Source organism: Anthonomus grandis, chromosome 4, assembly GCF_022605725.1.
Source record: "Anthonomus grandis grandis chromosome 4, icAntGran1.3, whole genome shotgun sequence".
Classification (NCBI taxonomy): Eukaryota; Metazoa; Arthropoda; class Insecta; order Coleoptera; family Curculionidae; genus Anthonomus; species Anthonomus grandis.
In genome coordinates this window covers 23,464,682-23,479,544 of record NC_065549.1, presented here as the reverse complement: position 1 = coordinate 23,479,544, position 14,863 = coordinate 23,464,682, and the positions used below count along the sequence as shown (strand labels likewise).

The window sequence follows — 14,863 nt, the reverse complement described above, 5'->3', positions numbered from 1 at the left end:
AACATTTTATGCTAAAATGTATAAATGTATGTAAATGTATAAAACGAATTGATATATGCTGTAGAAATTAATACCCATGAAGGATTAATTCAACTGATTAATTGGGAGGTTAATGAGACAACTACTTGCTATAACTTTTTTTCTTTTGTTTGTTTTGTTTGGTATTTTCAGTTTTTTTTCATTGCTAATAAGTTAATTGTTTTAATTTTTCTCAATTATTTACACATTATTTACAATTTTGAAATAAAATTCTAAACAAAGAAAATAGATTTTGATTTTAAAATTAAGTATTTGTAATAGTCTTATGTCATGTTTATACTTGATGATTTGTAACATACGTTTTAATTTTATTAAACGTTATCAAAAATACTTTATGAGCGTAGGTTGCATGTCTGATTATTTCAAAAACGGGCGCTCCTACCGAAATAAGACAAGAGCACCTTTCTTAATTAAAAATATTGATTATTTTCTATTTTATTACCATAATTATTAGAAAGTACCTAGAAAAAATTTTTTTTGGCATTTTTAACCCTTCTGAACACTAATTTTAATCGACCCAGTATACACTTTAGCATAAAATGTTATAAAATCAGTTAGTAACATTAACGGTAGTATACGATAAAAATTTCGAAAAAGAATGACCAGGCGTTTCGAAGATATTAACGAAAAATCATATTCAATAGGTATTATAAAACACCCTGTAACATGAAAACGATTCACTTTTTTAAATTCCTGTATACGAAGTTTTTGTCTTATATTTAGACAAAGATGCGGCTGGTAAAATATTGCGATGTAATTTCGGGATACCCTGTATATCAGGTTTTTTTGTTGCACTTATGATAGGTAGTACCTACAATATTACACCTTCATGGCTTACTAGTTTTTAATTATGGTAGATTAATATTGAGATTAGAAACTAATATTGGGGCACCACCACTTTAGCTGCTGCTGTTCGTCATTTTTTGAACGACGTATTTCCTGGACCATTGATTGCCCGGAGAGGTTTCGTAATAGTCTGCTAGATCTCCTGATCTTACCCCTTTGGATTTCTTTTATAGGGTTAGCTAAATAACAAAGGCTTGAAAGCCACAAAGCCTGACTCCCATGTAGATCTTCGAAATAGAATGTCAGTTAATGACGCCCAAAATATTCGCTAATATGCGCGGACGTTTTGAACAACAATTGTATTTTTGTATGCAGGTCAATGGAGTCATCATCATTTTCAACATTTAATAAACTAGGTGTTAGATACGTTTTATTTTTTCAGTTAAAATAAGCTTAATTTTTTTATTCGCATTTATTCATATCTCTTAAGGAAAAATTTATAAAATAAAAAAATAGAGCTATGTAGAGAATAAAATTACCTTTCAAGGCTCGACCCCTATTTCCATTTAAAAAATTGACATGGGGGCGCTGGGGTGACGTCACAGAAACGCAATTTTCGTCAGTATAATACCCTCATTAAATTATTTTTCTATTAGAATGTGGTCTGGTGACCTAGCTCGCCAATCCATTACATCAATATCCATATCTTGGAAGAACCTCCTTACTATATAACATACTCTGGCAAAATATCTGTAATATACCCTCCAGCATTTAAAATGACTTGTTGAATGATATTGGGGAGTAAGAGCACCTAAGTTTATTCCTTCCCAAGCCATAATACCTTCTCCACCAAAAGTCTCTAACTGACGAATATTGGTTTGTGGAATCGGGTTCCAGGTCTTCTATATACTCTTACTCGTCGATCATTTGTCGAGAGAGTAAATGCTGACTCGTCAGAGAATAGTACCGCCCTGCAGTCATCAGCGGTACAGCACGGTGTTCTTGGTGCCACGTCGACCACTTGCTGCTCCTCTTGGTCTTAAATTATATTCTCTTAGTATGTTTCTAATTGTCTGATTAATAATCCTTCTCTGATAAGATTGTCAGCTAATTTTGTAGGTTTCTAGGCGTTGTTGCACGATTTCCTAAAGTTTGCAAGTACAAAAATTGATCCTGTGTCGCTGGTTCTACCCTTGACCTGGATGCTAGCGTATCCCGTCTTCAGAACCTACTTATTCACGTATAGCATTTTGCAGTGAAAAAGAAAAAATGTGTAAACACAGATAAGAACATACAACAGCTGATTTAATTCAAAAGAAGAATAATAATATTGGGTACTACGCCAGCATTTCACAATTTTAAGATTAAAAGGCCTTATACAGGGCTTTCCAAAATATGCAATAATTGTTTTGAGTAATGTGTATACACATATTTTTTGAATAACAAATAACTAATATTGACAATATAAAAAAAAATGAAGCAATTAATTTTATTTATTTTCATTAGAAACATAAATTAATTTATTTAGGTGCTGTATCATATCTATAAAAGTTAAATTTTTTGCATTTCTGTATAACTGCGTTATTTTATATATAAATTTTGTGTTTAACAAGTAAATTAAAAATTACTTTCTTAATACTGGTTTCAACTATCGAAGAAAGTTTTTCAAAAATAGTAAATAGATTTGTGTATGCTACTAAACATTTTTGTTTTATGCTATGGTAATTTTATTTTATAGATGATCAACTATTTGTTCGACCTGAGCCTCCGAGCAGTAGACGTTCAGCAAGACCAAGAAAAGGTATTTCATAACAGATTCTTTGCGTCTTTTTTTTTTGTTTACAAATATGAAATCAAATGTATGTACTATAGGTACCAAGTGCCCAGAAAAAAAACCATCAACGGGAAAGAGGTCTGTTAAGAAGAACTTAGAACTCCTTGAAGAAGTCAGGGTGGATGAGGAAAATGATGTTCAAATGGGATCGAAGCTTAGAGTTCCGGAAGTGACTACTTTAAGTCAGTTGAATGGAATTTCAAATCAAGACCTAGAACACTCAGTTGATACAACTGGAAAATCGAAAGAAACAAAAGACAAACTGGAGGAAAATTTAGGTGAGACAGGCAAGTTGAACGTGAATTATAAGTATTCTTTAATTTATCCACACTTTATGGTTATTATAAATAAAGAATTCTTTGTGTTGAAAAAGAAGGCATTGGTTTTTGAAGTTTATTTTATGACGAGTTCAATAGGAAAAAATTGATTTTTGCAACATCTATCTAAATGTAATTTTTTTAAGGTCAATATGGTTAGCATACCAAAATATATAACACATCTATCTAAATAAAAATTAAAGCTAAATTTTAGCAACTTAATGGTAGAAATGTTTTAACATTAACCCCACTTCGGAATGCGAGGAGACTCGGAAGACAAGGAAAAGTACTGGTATAAGTTAATATTAATAATTTGTTCTTGAATCCTCTCTTTAGTGCCCCCGAAGTTGTCTTTAAGCTTTTATTATTGAAAATTGGCTAAAGTTATATCTAACATTTAATTATTTTTTAATACTACAGGGTGTCCATTTATAAACTGACACATTTTAACTGCTTATAAGTCGAGAACGAAAAATGACAACAATGTGCGATTTTCACAGAACTTCATCAATATTTTTAAAGTTTTTTTTTGACAGTATTGCCAAGTTTTAAAATTTACCTGAAATAGGAGGAAAAAAATTGATGATTTTCAAAGGCCGATTTCTCAAAAATTTTAAATGTAACACCCTGTACTTTTTAATTTCACATGAAAGCCTGTTAAATCCCCTTTCCGAAAATGTATAAATTATCTTAAATTCATTATTTTTTTTTTTACAGAGCCAATTTTAGTAAATGACACCTTTTTGAAAATTTTCCTAGAATACATATTCGGTGATTGATGAACATTTTCTGGTAATTGCCTATGTATCGCTTTAGCATGATCATAATTAAATAATTTGCGCTATTGCCATGTCTATAAAAAGTATTTATTCTATGTATTAAATTACAACTATTTACAACAAACAATTGAAGAAATTAATTTTAATTTATAACTAATAAATTAGCTGCTGAATATGCTGAACCCCCATTTTGCTCGGAACACAATTAATGTAGACGGAGAAATAAGTTGCCAAAGGCGTTTTGTAGCATTCGCGGTGTAATTTGGTTGAAAACGTTTACTATGTTGTTGCGCAGTTCATCCAAATTCCTTGGGGTTGGATTGTAGCAACGGTCTTTTACATATCACATATTTGCACAATTTAGTCAAATATACCACATATGTGGTACTATGTGACTAAATTGTGCAAATATACCACAAATATCCTTGTATATCATCAGAAATACCGTAGTCTGTACAGAAAGACAATTAAAGCAGCAAAATCTAATTATTATAGGGATCGCTTAAATATGTCATCAAATAGGCAAAGAGAGTGTTGGTCGATTATTAATGATTTTAGACATTGCCATAGAAAAGTATCTGAACCTGGAGTTAAGACCTGACATTTTAAACGACTATTATTGTGATATACCTAATATCTTTCTCAAGGGCATTCGTAGTAACATTGATCCCCTGTACTATCTTCAACAAGTGCCGGTTGAGCATTCATTTTTCTTTCATCCTGTCGAACTTACCGAAGTAAAAAATGAAATCAAACGCCTAAAAAACCATAAATCATCTGGAGCTGATGGGATATCTTCGAGGTTGTTACTCTTTTTGCCTGATTCAGCCTTAAATGCTTTAGTTTCTGCCATAAACAATTCTTTACATATTGGCATTTTTCCTTCATGTTTAAAAGAGGCAGTGGTTATCCCTCTTCATGAGGGTGGAGATTTGGATCAGCCTTGTAATTTCCGTCCCATTTCTATTTTGTCTACCCTCTCTAAGATAGTTGAAAAACTTGCAAAAAGCAGAATTTTGTCCTTTTTACATCATAATGGCATTTGGTCTGCAAAACGGTTTGGATTTCAAGCCGGTAAAGGGACTCATTATGCTGTTTTTAGCTTTTTGGAGAGCGTCTATGTGTCTTTGAATTCTGGAGAGTCATCGGCGTCAGTGTTTTGTGATCTATTCAAAGCATTTGACTGTGTCGATCATGGAATACTGTTATCTAAGCTCGATAAATATGGTTTTAGGGACGTAGCATTGCGATGGCTTGAGTCCTATCTATCAAACCGTACTCAGAAGGTTACAGTGTCTGAGCGTTTGTCTGCTTCTAGATCCCTAAAATGCGGCGTTCCCCAGGGTACAGTGTTGGGACCACTGTTATTTTTACTGTATGTGGATGACTTGAGTTCATTGAAACTGCAGGGCAAGGTGGTTCAGTTTGCTGATGATACCACCATCCTATGGAGCCATAAAAATTCTGATTATATTAAGACTTGTATCCTTGAAGACCTTCAGATTTTATCAGGGTGGTGTGCTTCCTGTGTTCTGCTAAGTTAAGAGATTCTTGCAAACCACTCTTCATTTCTGCAAAAATCCTAACTCTTTTTTCACTCTTTATCTTAGAAACAGCTGCTCTTATTCACAAAATTCCCAAACTACCCTCTGACACTGGCCATTTGACTCGTCGTGTAAATGATGTTCCCCTACCTATTCCAACGTCTTACCAAAAACTCATTAATTTACATAAGTAAAAAAATTTACAATCATGTTCCTCTATGTGCTAGACATATATCGGATGTTACGAAAATTTAAAAGAGAATTAAAGTCGCTTTTATTGGCTAAGGCATATTATAACCTGGATGACTTTTTTAATGATAGGTTTTAACCTTGGACATGTTGAAAAATTTTTTTTTCCTTTTTCTTCTCTAGTTTTGTCAACAAGTTTACCTTTATTTAGTAATTGATTGTTTTATTTAGTTATCTTTAATTCAAGTATGTTCAAAAAGTTTTGTCTTCTGTTGTTTAATTTTGTTCATTGTTTTGTCAATTTTTGAAATTGTATTTTTGTTCTGTTTTTTTAGCTTATAGGATGCTTGTACACAAGATTATTCTTACGTAATATAGCACATTTTCTTTCTTTCTTTCTTTCTATCCCCATACACAAAAATCTGGAATGGTTAGATCGGGAGAATAAGGTGCCCACTCGATTGGACCTGCTCGCCCTATCCATCTGTTTCCAAAAGTAATATCTAAGGAATCCCTTGCGACCCTCGAGAAGTGTGGTATATGACGTCTTGCTGGACACCGTGTGTGCGGTCTACCGTGTCTAAAATTCCATCCTGCTGAAGTTGAGGATAAAAAAATGTTTCCAACATATCGGTGTAATTGTTTCCATTCACTGTTGCTTCTTGGAAAAAAAATGGCCCATAAATTTTAGAATTCGATACCGCACACCAAACGTTCAGCTTAGGAGAATCTCTTTCAAATTCGTTATACACTCGAGGATTTTCATCTCCCCATATTCGGCAGTTATGCTTATTTACTCGAGCACTGATGTGAATTGTTGCCTCATGAGACATTATTAAATTGGTATCCGGCTCATTTCTAAAAAGATCTAGTAGTGTTTTGCACATTAAATATCTTTTCAAGGGCGCGATTTTCTATTTTTTGGAAAGTTTGAATTTTGTAGGGTTTAAACTTAATTATTTGTGGAATTTTATGTACTTTACTTTTTGACATATTTGTCGTTTAAGCTATCTTCCTAATAGATATTTGGTTATTGTTTAAGGATAACACTTCTTTTACCAGCAAAATATTATCCAACAGATTATCTTGTGCATTTAAGTTTGTTCTAACTTTTCTTTTAACTGTTCCCTCCTGGGAAAATTGGCGTACCCAATAAAGTATAGAATTGCGTGAAGGTGGAGCCCTTTCAAAAATCAGCCTAAATCTTCTTCTCGTCTGCGTAACTGATTTGCATTCACTAAATAATAACACGTAACGTGTCTTTTTCCGGGTGGTAAACATATTTAAACCTTTCAAAATCTTAAAAAAATGCAAAAATACATATAGAAATCAAATTATTGGGACTGCCCAACGAATGACGTTAAAAAGATTTGACAGTAGTTGAAGCCCACAAAACAAATCGTGCAACTCACAGCCTCCTTGACAAGCTACAATTGTTATTGTTGTCACTTGATACTGAGAATGTTATTTAATAGGTATTTATTGTAGGAAAATTTTCAAAAAGGTGTCATTTACTAAAATTGGCTCTGTAAAAAAAAATATGAATTTAAGGCAATTTATACATTTTCGGAAAGGGGATTTAACAGGCTTTCATGTAAAATTAAAAAGTACAGGGTGTTACATTTAAAATTTTTGAGAAATCGGCCTTTGAAAATCATCAATTTTTTTCCTCCTATTTCAGGTAAATTTTGAAACTTGGCAACACTGTCAAAAAAAACTTTAAAAATATTGATGAAGTTCTATGAAAACCGCACATTGTTGTCATTTTCCGTTCTCGACTTATAAGCAGTTAAAATGTGTCAGGTTATAGATGGAAAGTCTTTATTTTATTTTTATTCTTCATTAATATATATGTCATTGGTGTTTTATGAAATTTTAATAATTTTAATTATAATGTCATATTGTAAGAAAGGTGGCCGCGAGTCTGTCATATGTTGTTAATGTGTAATAAATGGGGCGGATGGATTATGGTTTTGTTGGAATTATATTTGTGCTTGGGAAATATCATGGTCATTGTGTTCTTTTTTTAAGTTATACAGACAATAGTTTGTTTATGTAGTTTGACTACATAAATAAGGTTGTGAATAGGGTTTTTAGTGTTTTTTATTTAAATTTAATTTTGTTTAGACTAATATTTTTGATTTTAGGCCTGGTGATGCTCTAGCTAGAGCGAAACACGTGTAGCCATTTATTATATGTTCTCAGACCGTGACTGTGTGCTTTTTTGTTTTCGCTAATTTTGTGTGTTGGTCTTTTTAGATTTTTGTATTAGCATAAAACTGACCTAATTTCTAAATCAATAAATGGGATCTACCGTGTAATCCGATTATTTTTAATTGAATAAATTGTGCCCATTTGCTATTGAGCCACCGGGTTTCACTCTATATTGTTTGAAAAAAAAAAATGAATTTTTTAACGACATCAAAACAACTAATTAATTTATACATATTCTTAATTCCCGAAATATTTTTGATTATACAGGATGCCCGGAAGGTAAGTTTAATCCTAAATAAGTGCAGCGCATGCTAGATGACCTAATTTGGAATATTTTAGGGTAAACGTATAGGTCAAAATCCCTTTTTAACATATTTTTTTGAAGTTTTTGCATTTTTTTCAATAAATAACTAAATTTCACCCTTAATCGGTAATACAGCACATATTACAACTGATGTCTAAATTTCAACGTTTACTTTGTTTTGTCTAATCATTAGTTAATACAAGTATCATATTAATGTTGCAAGCATTTGTGTTAACTAAGAGAACAAAAATTGAGACATTGAAACGTGAAAACAATTCTAGAGTTAAAAATAAAGAAGTTAGAAATAATATACTTTTCTTGATCAATTTTGATTAAATAAAATTGCTTTCATCGTTCAAACCGTTTTAAAAATATTGATGTCTGGTCAATTCTCACAATTAGAGCTGCTATTGTGGGGTAATTTCAAATTTGAATGTTTAATGAAACTGAATTTTGTTTGAACCATTTATTTTTCATACTCGAAATGTAATCCACTATTTCTACTACAAGTACGGGCCCCATTTCTTACTTCGGTTTTGGTCACCCTTAACGACATCTCTTTTTTTATACTGTCAAATGCCTGATTCATTCTGCCTACCAATTTTTCTTTGCCCGGCCCTAGATGAAAAAATTCAAGGGAGTTAAGTCAGGCGATCGAGGGGGCCAAGGAATGGATCCGCCTCTGCTGATCCAACCCTCCGGAAAACAGTTTTCCAAGTAATACCTGACAGCCAAGGTCTAGTCCGCTAGACAACCATCTTATTGGAAGATTATCGGCCTTTCTCATTCCAAGAGTTCAGCTTCGGCTAATTGATCGGGGATATTATTTTGTAGCAACTGTAAATTGGTTGCTCTTATTAAATGCTCTGGTAGATAAAATGTCTTCTAATAAGAGTTTTTCGATGTCCTTATTCAACAAAAAGTGGCATACCTGGATTTTTCTTGCAGGGTCTTCTTCTTGTAAGCCCTGCACCTCCGTACCATGAAAGGGATACTTTCCATCTTTGTGCTTAATCGTTCAGACCTTCATGTTTACGATGTAGAAATTGATCTACTTGTCAATTTCTACATCGTCACGAGGATTGACACTATGTGCCGGATTGTTGCCAATTCTAACTTCACTAAGCCGACGAAAGGTGTTTTGAAACCAGAACCTGGAAGCTTGGTAACTCGGATCTATATAACGCACCTGGTGTAAGCGTGGCGAAAGCTCCATTACTCTTCACTGGTAAATGCCATTTAACAGTAGTGTCCAATAAAAAGTAAAGGAACTCGATTTAAAAAAGACTCAACACTAAGTTCGTGATAACCATACACAATTAGTGTGTATGGCAGCTGCTAAGCCTACCGACTTTTTTGTTTATTGTTTATTAAGTGAGTCCCTCACCCATGAATGCATATCATACACTTTAGTTTACAAGAGCTGCCCCACAATAGAGGCCCCTATCCAGTAACTTGATTACCTAAAGTGTTCCACTAGAGAGGCTGAAATTCTGAGAATTGGCCAGACATCGACATGAATGTTAACTTAAAATAAAACATAAAGTGCAGTAACTAGGCGTATTTTTTAGGTTGAATGATGAAAGCAGTTTTTTCAAGCATCAATCAAAGTATTTTATCTCTACAATTATATTTCACGTGTCAATGTCTATTTTATATCTTAGTTAACACAGATTTTTGGAATTCATAGTATTTGATTAAATAAACATTAGACAAAACAAAATAAACTTTGAAACTTACATACCAATTGTAACTTACGCTGTAATTACCGATTAACTGTGAAATTTGGCTGTTATTCAAAAAAATGCAAAAGTTGCAATATAGAATTTAAAAACGGATTTCGACCTGTACCTGTTTGGCTAAATTTTTTTTAAATTAGGTCATCTATCATGCCCTTAAAGGAGCGCACCTACCTTTATGGACTCCTATGTGCTACCTAACAAGTGAAATAACCGAAAGTAAAAGGAAATGTGAGAATCCTCCAAAAAATAAACATGTACCTGCTGTTGGCGGTCCTGTTGCATTGAAAAATGCATTTTTTCCGACTTGCCCTATTGCTAGAATCCTAAAATTTCGCTGTTTTTAACAAGTAAACTTACATAGATGAATGTTTCATTTTCTCATACGACAGTGTTTCTGAATAGGACGCAAAAAATCGAATAATTCAAAATTAAATTGAAAGATTCAAGTTTATACGTAAATAATATAATAATTTTATAGTGGAAATATTAAACTTTTTGAGAATAGTCTCTCGAGACTCTTATCCATCGTCGATGGAGGTTTAGTGTCCGAGTTATTACATAAGTAAGATTTATATTACGGTTAAAAAGTAATAAAATAATTAATATACTTATTAACTAGTGAACGCGACTTTATTAGTTTCTTAGATCTTGTTGTAATATTTGCAATTTGCAATGTCTGAAAAGAAATTTTTAAAAAATCGACCGACCTCTGACGTTTATGTAAATATAGAAATATGATTTTATTAAGGAAACAGTTCAGTTCGGATAAACGAAGCCTTCTTATTCAGTAGTTCCTACTAAATAAAAAGTTTTATGCTTCTCCTCAAGTTTGAAGAATAGATACTCTTTATCGCATTTAATTTTTATTTAGTTTTTTTTTTTTAATTTTTAAAGACGTTAATTTATTTTCTTTCAAACCACTTACAGATAACAAGCCAATGTCAACTGAAACCATAGACGGTGAAGAAGGGCAATATAATAATAGGTACACAGATGGATTTAGTTTTAATAGGTAAATAATATATTTAAATAAATAACTTTTATGATAGTGTCTATATGTTTATAAATTTAATTATTTCCTTTCCAGTCGATTATCTACTTTTGATTTAACGTCGCAGATTCATCCCCGTTGCAGTTTGAATGCTAGTGAGAAAGATTATGTTAAATGTGTTCTTGATGGGAAACCGATGAATTTGAGTAAGTTCTAAAGACTATTAATTATCTACTAAAAATTTATTATTTTAAAGAAATTTCCCTGTATTATTAAAAATAATGAGTTTCTATTGGCGATTAAGTATTTATATTTTATTTTAAACAAATGAAATTAGGTATGCAGGTATGTTACTTTCGGTTTAACGGGAACTTGCCTTATCCAAAATGTAAGAAGATATTAGGTATCTTATTTAAAATTGGAACGTTGACGCCGTTTAATCATTTTCCATTAAACCACAACTGACAGAAAAACGTGAATGCGTCAAAAAATTTATTCAATTTAAACCCTAATTATTTAGAAAATAATTAATTTTCGTGAACATCTTAAGTTAATTTGATTTTCTGTTAGATGTATTTTCTTTCTTATAATTAAAATAAAACTTTTAATTTTGAAGGCATTTTTTTACTGATAAAATTTAATAGAATTATTTTCTTGGATACTTATTTACAGGAAAACTCTCGGAAATTTGTATTGAAATTAAAATCTAATTTTGCGTGTTATATTTTCCCTACTTTTCTTAGTATTTTTATTTTGCTGATAACTTTGGACGTTTTTTCTCTCTTTAATACTTTAATTCTGAATAATTATAGTCTGAATATCTTAAAAATATTTTTTATTTTATTGTGTTAAAACATTTTCAAGTTAAAAAATTCTTACCCGAAAAGATAACTCGGAAAAACTGGTTTCTAATATGCGCCCCTTAATTTTACAGCCCTTAAAATGCAATTTATCACCTCTTTGACGTGGAAAAAATGATAGCTTAGACTTTTTGCTTTAATTTGTTGCGTAGAAGCAACATCGTACAGTCGATAGTTTCTCCAAAAAAGGTTTTCAAAATTTTCACGCCCCATAAGGGTGGTTTACGTACGGAGTTGAGGGTTGCTTTTACTAGCAAATTGAAGATAAAATTTTTCTCCACCTTCTGTACATCCAACACTTGTTTCTTTGATGTATAGTTTTCGAGTTATTTCAAAATGAAATTTTTTTAAATTTTTTGATAATTTTTTTGGGTGTGTCAATAATTTTTTGCATAGTCGATATATATATATATCAATGTACGCGTCTTTTTGAGAGCTATAATTTTGCTATTTGAACAAAATTCGTGGGATTTTTTCCAAGAGAGTTATTAATTTAAAACCAATTTTTCAAAACTTCACCCCCTTTTTACACCCTCTAAATCAGCTCGGATGAATTCAGCTTTATGAAAAAAAAGGTAGCTCTGATTTTTCTGAACAGTTTATCTCATGGAGTCAAAGTTGTAAATGCAAAGGGGTAGCGCCAATCCAAGACCATCCCCTAAAAAAAAACCCTTCGGAATTTTTGTTAGCATTTTTGGTTTTTGCACTTTCTCAACCCATACAACTTATTGTCAAAATTTCATCCTCTATCTAATTTTTGCATTCATTGGACCATTTCTAATGACAGCACGACTGTACTAGTGTAAGATGACTTCCAAACGAGCTGCCTGCTACAATTTTCTGCTTGCTCTTTTTGACACTGATATTTTGGGTATCTCACTCCGTCATGTCACCTTCATTCATTGTTTGGTTTCATTAGGAACCACTTAAAATCGACTATATAAAGATGCACTACCGCGTCCGAACCAAACCTTTCACTTCGCTTGAGAAAAATTCTACAATTCGGGTATTCATGGATCCATCCATAATAAGCTAGTGTGATTGGTGGTGTAAATTTTAAGGATATTTATAGAAAAGAAAATATCTCCTCCAACTGAATCAGTTCGAAATGTTGCAAAAAAATTGTGCAATCTACCACTAATATAATAAAACCAGCTGGTCTTTTAAGTCTTACAAGAGAGTTTTTTATTGTGTTGGTTATTCTGGGGTGGTACCAAAGGAGTGCATTTAAATTTCGCAAAATGCATAATGAATGACCATTTAAAATAAAAAACTAGAGTTCAACATTTTGTCTATTGATTTTAAATGTTTACTATGCCCCTCATAATTGGGATTCAGTACAGTCAATTTGGCATCGAAAAAGGTCTGTAAGTTCGAAGCATCTATAAGGCTATTTTTTTTGTCAGTTATTTAATTATCTTAATTTCTTTTACTATACATTTCCACCACTAACAACTAACAAAAATAAAATGCTCCATCTCTTTTTTAAAATTTCACCAAATTGATTGTACTAATTGATTATTACTATATCACCCCTGTTTACCCCTCGATATTCTAATCGGTCAGATTGTTAATTTTTGTATCTTAAATTCGTCCTAAACCAAACGTTCCAAAAAAACCAAATCTTCAAGAATTATTATTATTATGTGTAAAATCCAAAAACAAGAGAAATCTATTTATTTCTTTGTAAGTTGTATTTTTACGTATATAATCTTCTACATAGAGTCACTTACACTATAATTTTTGCTTACTGCATTTGCATATACTATATATATTTATTTGCTTCAGAATTTGTGTGCAGACTACCGGCAGAATCCAAGTTTAAACAAATTCGAAACATGTATGTTACAGCATCTTGCAGAGAACCAACAGGCCTGTTTAGTTTTGGTTATTTAAAATTAAATGCCAATGATGAGAAGGTACCTTCGATCGGAAACTATGCATTTGTAAGTACTAACCCGATATATAAAATAGTATTAACTGTATTTCAAGAACATAATTACTTTTAGTAATATGTCTTGAGTTTTGAAGCCAAAAAAATCTAAAAATAATAACTAGCATCACGGAATTCATAATTTTGTTCTAATGAATATAGAAAAAACTATAAACTAAAACTTATAAGTATATAATAGATATCAGGGCTATAACCAATATCGAAATTTTGGAGCACTCAATATTTTATAGAATAAGTTTCACGTGAGTAGAAAACTTATTATAAAGATAAATTACACATATGTAAGTAATTAATTAATAGTTTTTTGCGTTTGAAGAGTTGAATTATCCTCTATTCTTTTTTCGAGTAAGGTATAGAACTACAGATTACATGGCACTAGTAATTCAATTTTCTCAGGTATTTTCAAAAATGTCTCAATCAACAATAACGTTTTTATATTGATATCGTCTAAAGTTCTAAAGCAGATAGCGACGTCAAAATTTTACTCTTTTCTTTAAAGCGTTCCTTCCATTTCTTGTGTTAACGTGATCAGACATTTTGCAAGTCTAAAATGCTCTGAACTTCTTCCCATAAAGGTCAAAAGAAGAGGCCATTCTTCAAGACAATTTCACGCAAAAATGGTAAAAAAATGACAGAAATTGAAAGTTATTGGTGGTTTTTGAGTCAAATTTTATTATTTGCACTGTAATAATTTAAAATATTAGAAATAATGAAATTAAATGGTCGTGTTGTTTTTATTACAGTACCTCAACTCTTGAGTTATAATGTAAGCGTAAGGTTTAATTTTTTTTTTAAACACGTAGTTAGGGCGCTTATACCTATTTTAGTTTTGTTTATAATCTTTAACCGATTATTGTTGCTATATAGTGTAATATGTTAGAGTTTTTCTTGCAATGATGTTTTAATGAACATTAACATTGCACAAAAATAGCTTGTAAAGGTTATTGCCTTTAAACCTGAGCAATTATCCTTAATCCTATTATTTCGGAAGTATCAATATTCATTAGTCGAAGCCGTAAAAAAGCCGTATAATAATAGTATAGTTGCAAATAGTGTAGTTGTATGCATACTACATTATAGTGCCGCGAAAGGATTGATTGAAGGCGAAAGGAAGTATTACTTTATATACAGGGTGTCCCGTAATTAATTAGACATAGGTTAATGTAGGATACCTGACATGAAAATAAACCGTTTGAGCTCAATATCGCTTAGCAAAATGTTATTGGTTTTCGTTCTACAGGGTGTTAAAACTAATTTTTTACCAAACATTTATTGAAATATTTTAGAATCTACCGGACAGATTAACTTAA

At 31.6% G+C, this 14,863-nt stretch overlaps 1 protein-coding gene across 4 annotated transcripts in view; it reads left to right on the top strand.

Annotated features, from left to right (window-relative positions):
• LOC126735356 (uncharacterized) overlaps window positions 1-14,863 on the top strand; it is a 109,628-nt gene that overhangs the window by 77,048 nt on the left and 17,717 nt on the right. For 2 of the 4 annotated variants that reach the window (XM_050439319.1, XM_050439316.1), the window contains 5 exons: window positions 2,564-2,626; window positions 2,698-2,946; window positions 10,676-10,760; window positions 10,836-10,945; window positions 13,388-13,545. In XM_050439319.1, coding sequence (XP_050295276.1) covers window positions 2,564-2,626; window positions 2,698-2,946; window positions 10,676-10,760; window positions 10,836-10,945; window positions 13,388-13,545 — 665 coding nt within the window. The remainder of the gene's footprint in view (window positions 1-2,563; window positions 2,627-2,697; window positions 2,947-10,675; window positions 10,761-10,835; window positions 10,946-13,387; window positions 13,546-14,863) is intronic. The other 2 variants (XM_050439317.1, XM_050439318.1) reach the window with 2 other exon arrangements.